The sequence below is a fragment of the Corythoichthys intestinalis genome, chromosome 3 (assembly GCF_030265065.1).
Source record: "Corythoichthys intestinalis isolate RoL2023-P3 chromosome 3, ASM3026506v1, whole genome shotgun sequence".
NCBI lineage: Eukaryota > Metazoa > Chordata > Actinopteri > Syngnathiformes > Syngnathidae > Corythoichthys > Corythoichthys intestinalis.
Window position 1 is genome coordinate 43,056,888 of NC_080397.1, and position 16,923 is coordinate 43,073,810.

The 16,923-nt window shown below is 38.8% G+C and overlaps 1 protein-coding gene across 5 annotated transcripts in view; it reads right to left on the bottom strand.

Annotated features, from left to right (window-relative positions):
• Positions 1 to 16,923, bottom strand: part of pdzd2 (PDZ domain containing 2) — a 56,473-nt gene that overhangs the window by 30,653 nt on the left and 8,897 nt on the right. For 4 of the 5 annotated variants that reach the window (XM_057831808.1, XM_057831806.1, XM_057831807.1 and 1 more), the window contains exons 2-4: positions 10,274 to 10,647; positions 6,021 to 6,484; positions 3,511 to 4,018 (exon numbers count right to left, since the gene is read on the bottom strand). In XM_057831808.1, the coding sequence (XP_057687791.1) occupies positions 3,511 to 4,018; positions 6,021 to 6,484; positions 10,274 to 10,393 (1,092 nt within the window). In that variant the 5' untranslated portion in view covers positions 10,394 to 10,647. Of the gene's footprint in view, positions 1 to 1,840; positions 3,484 to 3,510; positions 4,019 to 6,020; positions 6,485 to 10,273; positions 10,648 to 16,923 lie in introns of those variants that run through there. The other variant, XM_057831809.1, reaches the window with a different exon arrangement.

Here is a 16,923-nt window from a genome sequence, read left to right on the forward strand (position 1 = left end):
GATAACTATAAAAAACATGCAAACAAGTATACCAAACCATCAGTGTCACTCCAAAACACCAAAATAACACGTGAAATGATATAGCAATGTGTAAATAATTTCACAAATAAGTCGCTCCAGAGTATAAGTCGCACCCCCAGCCAAACTATGAAAAAAAACTGCGACTTATAGTCTGAAAAATACAGTATGTTAAGTCAGTAGCTGCCATTCATGGCAGTACAGTTCCAGTTCATTTTGACTCGACTCAAAATACATTGAACATCTAGAGCCGTCAACGCCAATCACACGAGTATGCAAAGCCAGTCCTCCCATTTTAAATGAAGTGGACGTCCATCGTTGTCAATGGCGGGCAATGAGTGAAGAAAGACACTCATTTGTTTGTTGCAATAATTCAGTGTTGCTGTATTTGTTTACAGACATTTTGCACTGAAATAGTCTGTGAGGAAGACAAAAGTTTTTGACAGGTTATCCGCAACAGTGCATAAAATAAACATTGTTTTTCTCTAAAATATAATTGATTAATTTCCTCGCCCATGTATCGATAATTGTCCAATCGCCCTATTGTGAGATAATTGTTATCGTGACCCTTGTATCACAAATCGTATCGGATCGGTAGGTACCCAGAGATTCCCACCCCTACTGTAAATAGAAGTAGAGAAAACTTGAAATTATTTTTCTACTGAAAGTGTAATACTTTATTCTGAGCAGTATACAAGAAGCTCTGAAAACTACACGATAATGGACTTAGCCTTGGATTTACCTCAATGTAGAGATGCATTACATCACACATGACAGATGGCACAAATCCTCCTAATTCCGTAATAGCTATAATCCATGACAGATCCTCATGTCCAAGCCAATCACTACATACTGTACAGTGTAGTGGATGACAACCCAGTGGTCACGTTTGCTAGTGTGATTAAGAGTTACTGTAACAATGACAAGGCAAATTTGTAATGTATGAATATCGGTAAAGGTAGGAATAGCAGATGTATGCATTTTGTAAAGAACTCTTCCTAATCTCCTTTCATTTTCATATTTCAATGACTTAAGTCAGTGAATTGTAAGCTTTTGACAAAAGATTGTCCATGTACAACTAAAATGATAAGAATTAAAATTCAGTAGCTTAGTTAGGCATGTGCCGGTATGAGATTCTGATGGTAAGGTAACCTTAAGCAAAAATTTCACGGTATCACGGTATTACAATTACAGCTCTAAAATGTCTTACTTTGAGATATCTGGGTTAAAAAAACAAAAACAAACTATTTTCCATTAAACAGGATTTTTATTTTTCAAAATAAATTAGGCGGAAAACACTCAGGTGACTTGAACTTCCACTCTCACACCCCCAATTTGGCCAATATTAAAAATTGTCCAATAAGCATATGTGCTCATTGGAAAGCTTGAAATCTCAATTTTCAGGGGGTGGAAAAAATTTGAACAGGAGGGCATTTAAAAAAAAAAAAAAAATTTTTTTTTAAACAGCAAAACCCTAACTGGAGGCGAGAGCAGAATTAAAAACGCCACGATTTTAATGAGATATTATCTTTTTAGATCCCTACATTTTTGGGACTTTAAAAATAGCTAATACCGTAGGGATGGTATGAAAGAAATTTTTTGCGGTTTTCAAACCGTGACGTATACCGTGAAACCGGTAATCGGCACATGTCTAAATGTAGTAGGCCAAAATGTACATTAAAATTGTATTGTGTATTTAACACGCGCTATAATTAGCTTTTTTGTAAAGGATGTAAATGATTCAATTAAATTAGATTGCACTTAAAAGTTAAATTCAAATTGTATCAGACTAATTGTGAATTCATTTATTTAATTGACATACCGCTAGAGGGATAATGTGTATCCCAGGTCCTACTTGTATCTTCCTGTCATGACATGTCATATCCTGTTTTATTTTGAAGGCTTCACCCTCCTCGTGTCTTGCCCTTCCTCTGGTCACCTAATCACCTATTGTTTCCACCTGTTCCCCATTACCTCGTGTGTATATATTGCCTTAGTTTCCCTAGTCTTGTGCAGAAGTGTCTTCCCACCCCTGTTGGTCACGTCAGCCTTGTCTCATAGAAATCATAGTGGTCTAGATTTTATCCTCAATTTGGAGGGCCATTTGTTTGAACTTTTGATCATAATTATCTTGGCTGTTTCCTCCATTTGGAGTGTTTTATGTTTATGCCTGTCCTCCTTTTGGAGTGCCTTTTGTTTGAACTTTTGATCGTGGTTGTTCTGACTTATTCCTCCGTTTGGAGCGCTTTATGTTGGTACTTTTCCTCATCCCTGCAAGCCAGCGGAAGAACCTCTGTTTTTGTAGAATAAAAGTTTTGCCTGAAACTCTGCCGCTGAGTCCGTCTCGGCCTGACACATCCTTGGAAAACCACTGGTTTAGGGAACGGATGGGCTTGATACCAATATTAAAACGGTTACTGTGCAAGGTCTCAAACGTTTAAACTTACTTCATTGTATCAAAGTAATACACAATACATTTTCTTTTTTTCGTCAATTATCTGCTTGATTTCAGCTCAGTGTAACATATAAATTTTGTAATATTTATGAGCTCAGTATTTCAGTTTTTCTAGATCACGTGGTTCTGTTGGCTTCATCAAGTTCAATCTTCAACTTTCACTAGAGTGGTTCACAGCTGAGTGTGAAGCAGTTGGAATGAGAAACAGCACCTCTAAATATGAGACCATGGTATTCAGTTGGAAAAGGGTGACGCTCCCTCACTTGCAGCATTTTATATTTTCTGAGTACAAAGCTTATAGTGCTATCGACATGGTTTGTTATCAGCTTGTGGGTTCATAAGATATTTGACAACTTTCCATTAAAAGCACATGTGACATGGATTTACATTCAAAATCCTTGTGATATGGGTTAATACACCAGCTGTCCGTCTCTGACCCACATTTTTACCCAGTATTTGTCAGTCTGTTGTTTTTACATCATCTGTTAGCAAAATATATACAGTATACAATGAAAAAATGTTCTATTCTAATGTACAGTATACATTGCAGATTGCTTAGGACTTTGACAAACTCTCAATAAATTATTGTAGTTCACTACTAACTTACTATATTGTCCTTAATATTACTTATAAATTTTGCACCTTTGTAGTATTTACAAAAAATTGCAAAATAAAGGAGCTCGCAGCAAAAAAACTAACTATGAATGAAGAGCTATGAATTTTGTTCATTTTGGAACAATGAACTTGGTTATAAATGTCCACTTACAGCATGAATTATGAACAGAACTAGCTCATTTTAAAATTTGTGACCTGAGTCTGGAAGTATTTCATGTATAAAATGAACTTTCGCAACACTGCCACACTCTAGCAACTAACCCTAAAAAATAGACACCCTAAAATGATATCTCCAATCACTCAAGAGAGACATGAAATTTGTTTATATACAGGCAAACTAGAGAGTATCTCACAAAGTCAATCTGTTATCAGAAAAAAAATGCAAAAATTAATTGAAAATCATGTAATAATGCGTGACTTACCTGATTGGGGAGTAGGCTGCAGAAAGAATCTTTTTTGCTTTCCAACACTTGACTGTGACTCCTTAAAGGCAGCGTAGCGGTTCCTCCATTGCGGCGTTGGTGGTGCTTAACTTTGAAATGAGGCAAGGTGCCATGACCTTCCTCTGTAGGCATTCGTGTGGAGAAGATATGTTTTGTTTTTTCCTTTGAGGGGCAGATTCCATCTGCAAAGCTAGAGCTCAAGTCACTACAATAACTCTGAAATTCAGAGTCAGTATCGCTGTTGGCATCTCTTTTGCAGGGTGACCGTGAAATGACACCAAATTTGCGTGTCCGTTTGCACGTTACTGAACTGTCAAAGGAGTCAGTGGGAGGTATACAAAGTGGCTGGTCATCACAGCAGTCATAACTGATGGAAGAACTTGAGCAGCCATCAACATCATGGGGAGGGAGAGGAGCTTTTCGCTTTACACGCCGCAACAGAACAAGGTAAATATAGCCTCCATTCCAGCACTGATCAGCCAAATAACTGGAAATAAAAATTCCATGTATGATTAAATTATAAAGGAGAGTCACCATAATGTACATCTTTCTACATCTTGAATGCTGACATTTACAGTGTCACTGTGACTACACTGTTTAAAAAAGTTAGGTTAACTCGAAATTCAAAGTTCTGCTATCTCACTTGCATTTGCAATTTTTGATGGAAAACGTGTATATGCAAGTTATCCCTGAGAAGTTAGAACCAACTCAAAATTTTAAGTAAGCAGAAGTATATGTTATTTTATGCAGATATATATCAAGGTAACCAAAGCAGGATTTGAACTTGGGTCTCCTGAGTGCAATGTATACTGAAGTGAGAGACAGCTTGTCTGCCAGCACATACTTCTGAAGGCACATTATAAGTCAGGCTAGGGCCATGTTCATGCAACTTAAAAATTTCAAGTAAGCACATTTTATATTTCAAGTTAGCACAACTTATCATTTCAGGTTCTGCTTTCTCAGAAATGTAGGTGTTGCCCTAAAGGTTGATAATTCCAATTACCATAACTCGTTTTATCAAGTTAACCGTGTTAATTGATTAGTTAAAAACGTTAAATTGTGAGTTGTGCTAACTGAAGTTAGCACCATTTTTGGATGTTTTCTTTTTTTACAGTGTACGTGTAGTTCGATTAAAGAGTAATAGGCACCATATTGTCAAGGATACGCGGAGTTTAAGGGGGGACCTCCCCCCGGTGGCCGAAAAGTCTATTGCATGTAATTGACTTTCCTATATGTGATTTTAAAATTAAGAGTTTTTCGATAAAATATTGTCTATAAAAGTTGTAAAGCAATAAAAGAAACAAAAAAATGAATTAAAAAAAAAAATAAAAAATTATAATGGGTCAAAATTATTTTTCGAACAGATCATGTGACTAGCACCTTAGACGGTCATTTGCATTGCTTAGCCAAAATCACCTGAGGGCCGTTTTTTTCAAACCTAAGGTTTCAAAAGCGACAACAACTACTGAGCAAGAACCGAGGATTTAAAATGTGGACCATGAAATGCCAGAAAGCACCACTAAATTGTTAAGCGGAGTTTCAATTGGCCCCACTAAAGACGCTAATTGCACAACAGAGCCACCACGGGTGTCTTGCCAATGTAGTTACCCCCATCAAAAATTGTATCCCCTGGCCGCAGGAGCGCACACAAACACATTACGGTAGTTATGATTTATTTATTTATTTATTTACTTAAACAATTTATTGAAAGCAGAAAAGAACCACAGGTATATATTTTGGACATCGAGTAAAACAGTAAAACATTGCCTTTTTCAACGTTCAGTACGTATGTTATGTTTCACGACAGAAAAAAGTTTTTTTTTTTTTTTTTTTTTTTTTTTTATGGCTGGGCCATGTTTTAAAACCTCGTAGGTAACTACATCACCAAAACACGGAAATCAAGCAAATCAAAGCAGCGCAGTGGCTCTGCCCAAGGGATACAATTTTTAATGGGGGTAACTACATTGGCACGACACTGGCGGATGTACCATATTCAATGGATGACGATATTGGCAAAAAGTATAGCTGTCCTAAGCAGCCTGATTTAGAATTCCCCTCAGGAATGATGGGAAACAAAAAAATGATCATTTTCAACTCATTATTATAAATATTCTTGAAAGTTATTTTTTTTGCTGACACTGCATTTCGGGGTCATCAACATGTTGTGCCCCCCACCCCCACCACAAAAGTGAAACTCCGCCTATGTTGTCAAGTTTGAGAGTGTTTCATAATTATAATGCAACATAAACAGAATGGAAGTCAATTACGTGTAACAGTAACAAATTCATTGACATGATCAACCAGTGTATCAGTTTTTGTGATACTGTATATACTGTATGAAAAGAGATTTTCAAGACTAATAAGTCAGAACTAAAAAAGTAATAACTAAGATTTTATGTAAAAAAAAAAATCACTGCAGCTTTCAAGCTTTAACTCCTCATTTCACATTGAACTTGGTTGACTTAGATTTATGTTTTTAATGGACTTACCTGGCTCCACTGACATCCACTCCCACCATGAGTTGTCCATTCAGTGATAACAGTTCATCTCTCAGTTTAATTTTGCCACAGCATGCTGCTGGGCTTCCCTTTCTCACTTCAGTCACCCAAATGCATCCCACATGCATGATGGGACTCTGGTCTCTTCTCCTCCTTGGTCCACCTTTTTTTCTTCCATCAGGATCTCCAAAAATTGGGATGTTTCCAAAGCTAAGACCAAAATCTGATGGGTCACCTTCATTTTTCTGGATTGAAATAGCATGAACCTCAACATCTGTGCCTTCGTTGTAGGATGACAGCTCGGCTGATGAAGCTTCGTAATCCTCTATGAAGTTGAACTTTATGTATTCAACTAGTTTCTGAATGGCGGACAGACACAGGGATAAGTTCTCCACATGTTTCTTAATGTTACTGCTACTGCATCCTTGTTCTGTATCCCCATTCTGGTCACAGGCCTGCCGAAAAAGTAGAAGACATGATGTAAAAAAAAATATATATATAATAAATAAATCAACTCCGTTAACTTCACTGTATTATCAATTTTATCTGATTGGCATAGGCCTTTAGCTTAAAATTTTCATGATTAAAAAAAAATGCCGTAATTTTCAATGTCCTGTGTACTTGTTTCAGCATTTTTGTTATTTGGGGTAAATTTGCCACCAGGCTACCATACTACACCATCCCATCCCATCCCATCCCATCCCATCATTTTCTGCTTACTCCGAGGTCGGGTCGCGGGGGCAGCACTTTTAGCAGGGAAGGCCAGACTTCCCTCTCCCCAGCCACTTCAACCAGCTCCTCCAGCGGGATCCCAAGGCGATCCCAGGCCAGCTGAGAGACATAGTCTCTCCAGCGTGTCCTGGGTCTTCCCCGGGGCCTCCCGCCGGTGGGAAATGCCCGGAGTACCTCTCCAGGGAGGCGTCCAGGAGGCATCCTAACCAGATGCCCGAGCCACCTCAGCTGGCTCCTCTCAACGCAGAAGAGTAGCGGCTCGACGGCAAGTCCCTCCCGGATGACCGAGCTTCTCACCCTATCTCTAAGGGAGAGCCCGGACACCCTGCGGAGAAAACTCATTCGGCCGCTTGTATCCGGGATCTTGTTCTTTCGGTCACGACCCACAGCTCGTGACCATAGGTGAGGGTAGGAACGTAGAACGACTAGTAAATCGAGAGCTTCACCTTTCGAATCAGCTCCTTCTTCACCACTACGGACCGGTGCAGAGTCCGCATTACTGCAGACGCTGCACCGGTTCGCCTATCGATCACCCGTTCCCTCCTACCCTCACTCGTGAACAAGACCCCAAAGTACTTGAACTCCTCCACTTGGGGCAGGATCTTATCCCCGACCCGGAGAGGGCACTCCACCCTTTTCCGACTGAGGACCACGGTCTCGGATTTGGAGGCGCTGATCATCATCCCAACCGCTTCACACTCAGCTGCGAACCGCTCCAGTGAGAGATGGAGGTCATGGCCTGATGAAGCCAAAAGCACCACATCATCTGCAAAATGCAGAGATGCAATGCTGAGGTCACCAAACCGGAACCCCTCAACGCTTCGGCTGCGCCTAGAAATTCTGTCCATAAAATTATGAACAGAATCGTTGACATAGGGCAGCTTCACTGAGTCCAACCCTCGTTGGGAACGAATTCGACTTACCGCCGGCAATGCGGACCAAACTCTGACACCGGTCGTACAGGGACGAAACAGCCTTTACCAAGGGGCTAGGTGCCCCGTACTCCCAGAGCACCCCCCACAGGACTCCCCGACGCACACGGTCGAACGCCTTCTCCAGATCCACAAAACACATGTGGACTGGTTGGGTGAACTCCCATGCACCGACACCAGGCTGTTTATTTGTTTTGAGATACAGATACACTATGATATCCAATTTTCTAATTATCGAAAAACTTTGACCAAACACAGTCACCACACGTTAAAGTAGTGTGAAAAGCTGAACAACAAGGACAGAAAAAGTCACATTATTTGTGTTTTTATAAATGATTCTGAGACACGCCATAAGGATCAAAGGCAAAGAACAAGGACCTTTTTTTGGCTGACCTCAGTGACAGGCAAAGGAGTGGCTGACCATGTGGCTGCTTAGCCTTCAGTCATTCGTGAGTAGATTTTTTTTTCTGTCCGGTCATAATTCATTTTTTATGTGTTGTGAGAATTGCGTGCGTTGGCGTAGCACACGTATACACCATAATCATGTCTGTTTCTTTTTTTAAACAATCAAATTTTAGATCCACCACTTTTTTGCTCGGGGTCGGGGTGACATCTGCATTTTTTGTTTTCTTCATCTTTCTGTTTAGTCCTCTGCCAGGCTGAGCTTCATAAGCGCATCACAAATTGATTTATGAGTTTTTCCAAGGAGGACTTTTTGAGGAAAACCGGACATCATGAGGATGGATAGAATTAGTGCTACAACAATTAATCGATTAACTCGAGTGTTTGATTATATAAAAAGATTCAAATTAAATGTTGCTGCTTCGAGTATTCGTTTCGTTAAAGTGGCGTGTAATGGTTTGTTTTGAAAGTGTTTGCATTTAGTTTTATTGATTTGGGCGGATACACTGCCCTTTAGTCTGCTTCATTTCACGTGGCTGAATCCAGTTGCTCCCTGTTAAGACCAACATAAGCTAGGTTTTTGTTTGAGCTAATGTTTTTTTAATGCATTCACAATTTAGTTAATAGTCGGGTTGTTCCGATCATGTTTTTTTGCTCCCGATCCGATCCCGATTGTTTTAGTTTGAGTATGTGCCGATCCAGATATTTCCCAATCCGATTGCTTTTTTTTGTTCCCGATTCAATTCCAATCATTCCCGATAATTTTTTTTTTTTCATATACATTTTGGCAATGCATTAAGAAAAAAATGAATAAAACTCGGACGAATATATGCATTCAACATACAGTACATAAGTATTGTATTTGTTTATTATGACAATAAATCCTCAAGATGGCATTTACATTATTAACATTCTTTCTGTGAGAGGGATCCACGGATAGAAAGACTTGTAATTCTTAAAGGATAAATGTGACTTTGTATATTGTGACTAAATATTGCCATCTAGTGTATTTGTTGTGCTTTCAGTAAATGATACTGTAGCCATTTAACTTCTGCCCAAATGCATTATGGGAAGTGCAACCGTGACTGTACCTCGTGGTACCAATTGATATATCTTCTCTGCGTCAGGAAATAACATAGGGTGTTAAAAAAAAAAGATCAATTACTACCTTTCTTCCCCACATTGCTTCCCATGATTATTCTAATCGTTGGCAGAGGGATTGTAAGGCTTTAGCCATTTAAGAAAAGGCTCCAAAGGCTGCCAAAATTCACTCTACTCATTTTACGCTGCCTTTTAGCTCTATATACTGTATGGGTAAAACGGCGCCATTATAGATTGAACGCGACAATGCGTGAGTGGGTCGTGTAGCGCATGCGTTACTTGCGTTAAATATTGTAACGTGATAAATGTAAAAAATACTAATTCTTGCCGTTAACGCGATAAATTTGATAACCCTACCTTAAGCTTAAACTAAAGACTCTGGAAGAGTGTAACACATTATGTCTGTAACGTTAAATACAATTAGAAAACGATTTATTTAAAAAAAAAAAAGAAAAATTAAAAAAAGGCATTTCCGATATTTTTTTGCCGATTCCGATACTTTGAAAATGACGTGATCGGACCTCGATCGGGACATCTCTAGTTTATAGGTATATTTGGCTGTTTTTTTATGGGAATATGTGTCTGGACCATTTGTTAAGAGCATTGTTAAAAAAATTTTTTAGCATATTATAGCATCTAAGATGGCGGACTTTAGCCGATTGTTCTGTTGTACATAGATCCTCATTTATTCATTTTTTATACTATTTGAGACTCAGCTCAGGTATTTTAATTTTTTATGTTCCTTATCCGATTACTCGATTATTTGAACTAACTACTTCATCGATTAATCGACTACTAAAATAATCGATAGCTGCAGCCCTAGATAGAATAATGTCATTGCTGGCTGGTTTGTTTCAAACCAGAAAATAGTGTATTTAGCACTTTTACTTCTTTATCTCTATAATGTCACTCAGTTACAATATGTTTTCGTGTGTCATTTTGGTGGTTAGGTCACTTAAGTCTCCATTGAAGCCCATGTCCATGTTATTATTCTCAAGAACAAAAACCAAAACGGATTTTGTTCGCTAGGTTCCTTCCAATAACAAACAGACTTCATTAAAACAGGAGGTAAAATACCTTGATGACGCAAGTTTCCAGATTCAAGACATCCTTCTGGTGAGATCTGTCGGCATGAGCTCCAAGCCACTCCTTGAGAAGTGAAAGGATGCTGAGGGCATTGTCCTGGGAAATTGGCATTCTGGCATTTTAGGCCTGGTCAGACATCATCACCAACAGCCATGCTGATACTGGCAACTTTTCATGCAGGCATCAATCAATCAGCGTTTCCTGATGGCTTTATATTAATCTTTCAAATACCATGATAGAGCTAACAATGTCTGTGTCAGTATGTATCAAATAAACTCAATCTTGCATTCACAATTGCAGATTGTGGAGGATGGTCGGGAGGCTTGTATGGATCTTCTGGGGACTTTGTAGCGTCCCATGAATACCTACAAAAAAACAACAACAACATTTGTTAATTTAATATTAGGCAGACTGCATTGAAGGACTGCACAATATATCGCTTGAACATCGCCATTGCGATGTGCGTATGCGTAACAGTTGCATCGCAGGATGTGCAAAATTTTAAAAATAAATAAATAAATTTGTGAACACGTAAACATTTGCTGTGCTGCACAAGCAGCAAGTGTGCAGAGACATGACCTCCTGGATCCTATCATTCACAGATGAACTCCCTTAGCCTGGATTAAATGGTATTATATGAATACAATGTTGTCTTGGTGAGTCAGCCAAAGTCTTCCCAACAGAGCTATTCAAGTCATCTGGTGAAAATTCTTCTAGTTTTAATATCACAATAGATCGCAAACCCCTAAAAAGTCACAATGTCAGTTTTTTCCAATATCGTTCAGCTCTACTGCACTACTACTACTACACTGTTTTTTAAATGCATTTTATCCTTACGACTTCTGTTTTGTCAAAAAGTAATGCGATGGTATTAGTCCTCATAAATTGTAATTATCGCAACAACTCATCTAGTTATTAGGAGCTGGTTAACGCAGTGTACCTCACTTTTAGTTAAAATTATTGTCAACTTGTTATTGCCATCTCATGGTTTGAAGGGAGATGTTGTGGAGGTTTTTCCACCACATACTGAAATTACATTGACATAATGGCATCTGCACAGGTTAGACCATTGACTTTAAAAATATGTCTTCAGGCTCGTAGCACATTTTTTTAACCAAACAAATGAGGATTTAATATCTGATTATTAGTCGTGCTTTTAAAGTGGACTCTATTTACTGGTTGTAGCCGACTAGATTTTTTGACTACATATGGCATTACAATTATCAACAAACAACTTTCTTCCTGTTTACGTTCTTGTGACCAATAAAAGAGAGCAATGTTGCGATGTGTTGCATACATAAAAAAAAAAGAAAAAAAAAAAAAATCGTTAGCAACCGGTTAAAAAAATAGTCCCATGCTTATCTTTTTGCTTGTATTTCATTCAGTTTTCTCAAAATAAAAACAACTGCTTATTTTGGTGTCTATAATACTGGTATGACACTGTCAGATTGCTTCATCTCTAGAAGAGACACATCTAATGATCTGCAAAATGCTTTGTATAATATTACAAAGACCTTTCTTTTAAATACTATTACTACTAGTAAACAGCGATTTAAGGGAAACAAAGTCTTAACTTGAGCAACAAAGCTTACTAGTGGAGGCATTTGCTGTGAAATAATGGTCCTACCACCAAAACAGAAAAGTTTAAAAACATTACAGAAAAGCCTACATTGCAAGAGGACATACCCACGTCCATGACCACAAAGACGCAGTGAACAATGTCCAGAGTAGCTGTATACATACTCTATTTACGTACAAGTTTACGTAATGTGTTTTTAATAGTCTGAAACATGGTGATTAAAGCCCTTGGTGAATGGCAATGAATGGTCCCGATAAGAACTGGGGAATATGGGCTGACCATTTGGCATAAATTTAACTACAAACACAGAGTTGTGCACAGCCACATCTTTGGCAATTAGAGATAAAAACCCAGGCTACCACAAGACCACACTATAATTACTATGTAGAGACTGGCCTTCAAATAAAGTGTTGCACTTTGTGGTACCATCTGTCTATAGTATTCAAGTACTCTGCAGGCAGGCAGGCAGGCAAGCCCTGCACTCTCGGGGCATAGTTTTCAAATTGCATGTTGGCATTATGATAGGTTTTTACCATTGTCAGCAATGTTAGAACAAAACTTTAAACCAACAAGTGTACAATAGTTTGATAAATCAGTATCTACAAAAGCCTATTAAAACTTTACTACTCTAAATAAATCTAATATTACCAGCAAATCCCTAGTTCAACAGTGTCACATCTCTTTGCTGCTCGTCTTTGTTATAGCGCTCGGGAAAACAATGCCGATGTGGGTGTGTTCAGGAAATTCAGCTGAGATATCAACTTTGTGCATCACCACAGACAAGTGTTAAGCCTCTCTTTCATTTGTATAGAACACCTCTGAGGGGGACACACAGCCTGAGTTGGCAAAATAAATGACAAGCTAGTGTATTGACAACTAGCCATTTCACATAGTGTGTTAAATATATGAAACGACCAAAAATCAAACCTTGATTTGAGAACTAAAATGATGTAATACAGTAGGGGTGTGACAAACTATTGAAATCATGATATATCGTGATACTTTGTATCCCAAAAGGTTATAGATATGCTCCTGCCAAGAATCGAGAATCATTTCATTTTAAAACGGTGTCAATGTCTAAAAAAAAATATAAAAAGGAACCAACAAATTGCTACCAAAATCTTCCACCATGATAGTGTCTCAGTTAACTCTAAGGCTGCATTGACGGTGCACGACGCCCAATCCATTTAGACTGGGGGTATTCAGGGCATTTACAGGTCACTTGCGGTTCATTTTAGGGCATTTATAGGTCATTTCCTGCTGATTTTGAGTAACTGCCTATTCATTTGGGTGATTCCCAGGTCACTTTGTGTTCTGTAACTCAAAATCAACAGGAAGTGACCCATAAAATACCCCAATATCAACAGGAAGTAACTGAACATCAACAGGTAAATGACCTTAAATGGCCCAAAATTACCTCATTGCCTGGCATTGGCTGCCACTGACGGCCATAGACGTTCAATCCGTTTGAAGTGGGAGGGATGGCAGCGAATGAACGAATGTTCATTCGCTGCCACCCTCCCATTTCAAATGGATTGGACGTCTATTAGTCATTCCAATTCACAGCAGAAGCTTGTTTTTCTGTTTATTAGTTGTTATACATATATACAGTGCCTTGCAAAAGTATTCGGCCCCCTTGAACCTTGCAACCTTTCGCCACATTTCAGGCTTCAAACATAAAGATATAAAATTTCAATTTTTTGTCAAGAATCAACAACAAGTGGGACACAATCGTGAAGTGGAACAAAATTTATTGGATAATTTAAACTTTTTTAACAAATAAAAAACTGAAAAGTGGGGTGTGCAATATTATTCGGCCCCCTTGCGTTAATACTTTGTAGCGCCACCTTTTACTCCAATTACAGCTGCAAGTCGCTTGGGGTATGTTTCTATCAGTTTTGCACATCGAGAGACTGACATTCTTGCCCATTCTTCCTTGCAAAACAGCTCGAGCTCAGTGAGGTTGGATGGAGAGTGTTTGTGAACAGCAGTCTTCAGCTCTTTCCACAGATTCTTGATTGGATTCAGGTCTGGACTTTGACTTGGCCATTCTAACACCTGGATACATTTATTTTTGAACCATTCCATTGTAGATTTGGCTTTATGTTTTGGATCATTGTCCTGTTGGAAGATAAATCTCCGTCCCAGTCTCAGGTCTTGTGCAGATACCAGCAGGTTTTCTTCCAGAATGTTCCTGTATTTGGCTGCATCCATCTTCCCGTCAATTTTAACCATCTTCCCTGTCCCTGCTGAAGAAAAGCAGGCCCAAACCATGATGCTGCCACCACCATGTTTGACAGTGGGGATGGTGTGTTCAGGGTGATGAGCTGTGTTGCTTTTACGCCCAACATATCGTTTTGCATTGTGGCCAAAAAGTTCAATTTTGGTTTCATCTGACCAGAGCACCTTCTTCCACATGTTTGGTGTGTCTCCTAGATGGCTTGTGGCAAACTTTAAACGAGACTTTTTATGGATATCTTTGAGGAATGGCTTTCTTCTTGCCACTCTTCCATAAAGGCCAGATTTGTGCAGTGTACGACTGATTGTTGTCCTATGGACAGACTCTCCCACCTCAGCTGTAGATCTCTGCAGTTCTTCCAGAGTGATCATGGGCCTCTTGGCTGCATCTCTGATCAGTTTTCTCCTTGTTTGAGAAGAAAGTTTGGAAGGACGGCCGGGTCTTGGTAGATTTGCAGTGGTCTGATGCTCCTTCCATTTCAATATGATGGCTTGCACAGTGCTCCTTGAGATGTTTAAAGCTTGGGAAATCTTTTTGTATCCAAATCCGGCTTTAAACTTCTCCACAACAGTATCTCGGACCTGCCTGGTGTGTTCCTTTGTTTTCATAATGCTCTCTGCACTTTAAACAGAACCCTGAGACTATCACAGAGCAGGTACATTTATACGGAGACTTGATTACAAACAGGTGGATTCTATTTATCATCATCGGTCATTTAGGACAACATTGGATCACTCAGAGATCCACACTGAACTTCTGGAGTGAGTTTGCTGCACTGAAAGTAAAGGGGCCGAATAATATTGCACGCCCCACTTTTCAGTTTTTTATTTGTTAAAAAAGTTTAAATTATCCAATAAATGTTGTTCCACTTCACGATTGTGTCCCACTTGTTGTTGATTCTTGACAAAAAAATTAAATTTCATATCTTTATGTTTGAAGCCTGAAATGTGGCGAAAGGTTGCAAGATTCAAGGGGGCCGAATACTTTTGCAAGGCACTGTATATTCTACAATGTATCGATAATCGTTGTATCGCCATATCGTCAGATCATCGTTATCGTGAGCTTTGTATTGCAAATCGTATCGTATCGTGAGGTACCAATAGGTTCCAACTCCTATAATACAGTACATCAAAATGTAGTCTCTAGCGAGGACAAGCAATACAATCTTTTTTTTTTTTTTTAACCCTGTCCCAGCGTGAATCACTGTTAATCGCAATGTTGCACATAGAAAGAGGCTAATGTGTACTGAAAATGTAACGTTTGTTTAGGTCAAGCAATATTTATCTGGACATTTTGAAACATTCCACAACAAATATATATATTTTTTCATTTTAATGGCGGTTTTATGAAAGAACAAGTTTATTTACCATAACATTTTAAAAATTGGGACACATTAACCATTCTTTGTTTCATGTTTCAGACTGACCTATATTTTGTATCCAATCCGATCCTCCCCTCCCCCTGCTATTGTGACCATATGGCCTAAGATTAGAAAAAGCCCCTTTTGTATGCTACAAATGTAATGTAGTAACAAAATAAAGTTCACTAACACAATAGTCAAAACATGATTTGACACAAATTAATCAACTTGTAGCCTTAGTATTAGTACATAAAACCTTTGGGATATGTACTGTATTATCAAGATGGAAGGTGAGCAACATTGAAATGTCCAAGGTAACTTGTGTTGGGTTCCTGAATCATCAACAAACACACAAGGAATTGATTGCAACAGGTTGGTGTCATCACTACGACTATTCTAGTCAACTAGTTTGTGTTTTCTATCTACAGTCATGTGAAAAAATTAGGACGACCCATTAAATATTCAGTTCTTTATAAAGAAAAGTTCACATATCAATGTCTGATCTTGTTTTTCTTTCTCTGAAAAAGAAAGTGATTTAATTGCAGGTAAACAACAAAAATTAACATTGTTTTACTTATTAAGCCAAATTTATCAACAAAAACGCATATTCTAACTGAGGAAAAAGTTAGGACACCCTACCACCTAATAGCTAGTGTTACCCCCTTTGGCTGAAATAACTTCAGTAAGACGCTTTTTGTAGCCATCTACCAGTCTTTGACATTAATCTGAAGAGAGTTTGACCCACTCCTCAACGCAGAATACTTTCAACAGTGACTGACTGATGAAGTGAGTGAAAACATCGTGGTGAGACCAAAGGAGCTGTCTTAGGCCTTCAGAAAGAAGATTGTAGACGCTTATGAGTCTGGTAAGGGATTTCAAAAGATCTCAGAAGAATATAAAATCAGCCATTCCACTATCCGGAAAATTGTCTACAAGTGGAGGACATTCAAAACAACCGCCAACATGCCCAGGTCTAGCTGTCCAAGCAAGTTTACCCCGAGAGTAGACCGCAAGATGCTAAAAGAAGTGTCCAAAAACCCTAAAATGTTATCACGGGACCCACAGCAGGCTCTTGCTACTGTTCATGTGAAAGTGCATGCCTCTACATTCAAAAAGTGACTTAAAAAGTTTATCCTTCATGGGAAGTGTGCAAGGTGGAAACCTTTGCTCTCCAAGAAGAACATGAAGGCCATGCTGAAGTTTGCCGGAGTGAATGTAGACAAAGATTGGGACTTCTGGAATAATGTTATTGGGATAGATTAATCTAAAATTTAATTATTTGGACACCAGAACAGAGGACATGTTTGTTGTAAACCCAATACAGCATTTCAGCAAAAGAACCTCATACCAAATGTGAAGCATGGAGGTGGAATTTTCATGGTTTGTGGATGCTTTGCGGCAGCAGGACCTGGCCAGCTCACCATCATAGAATCCACCATGAATTCTATTGTGTATCAGAGGGT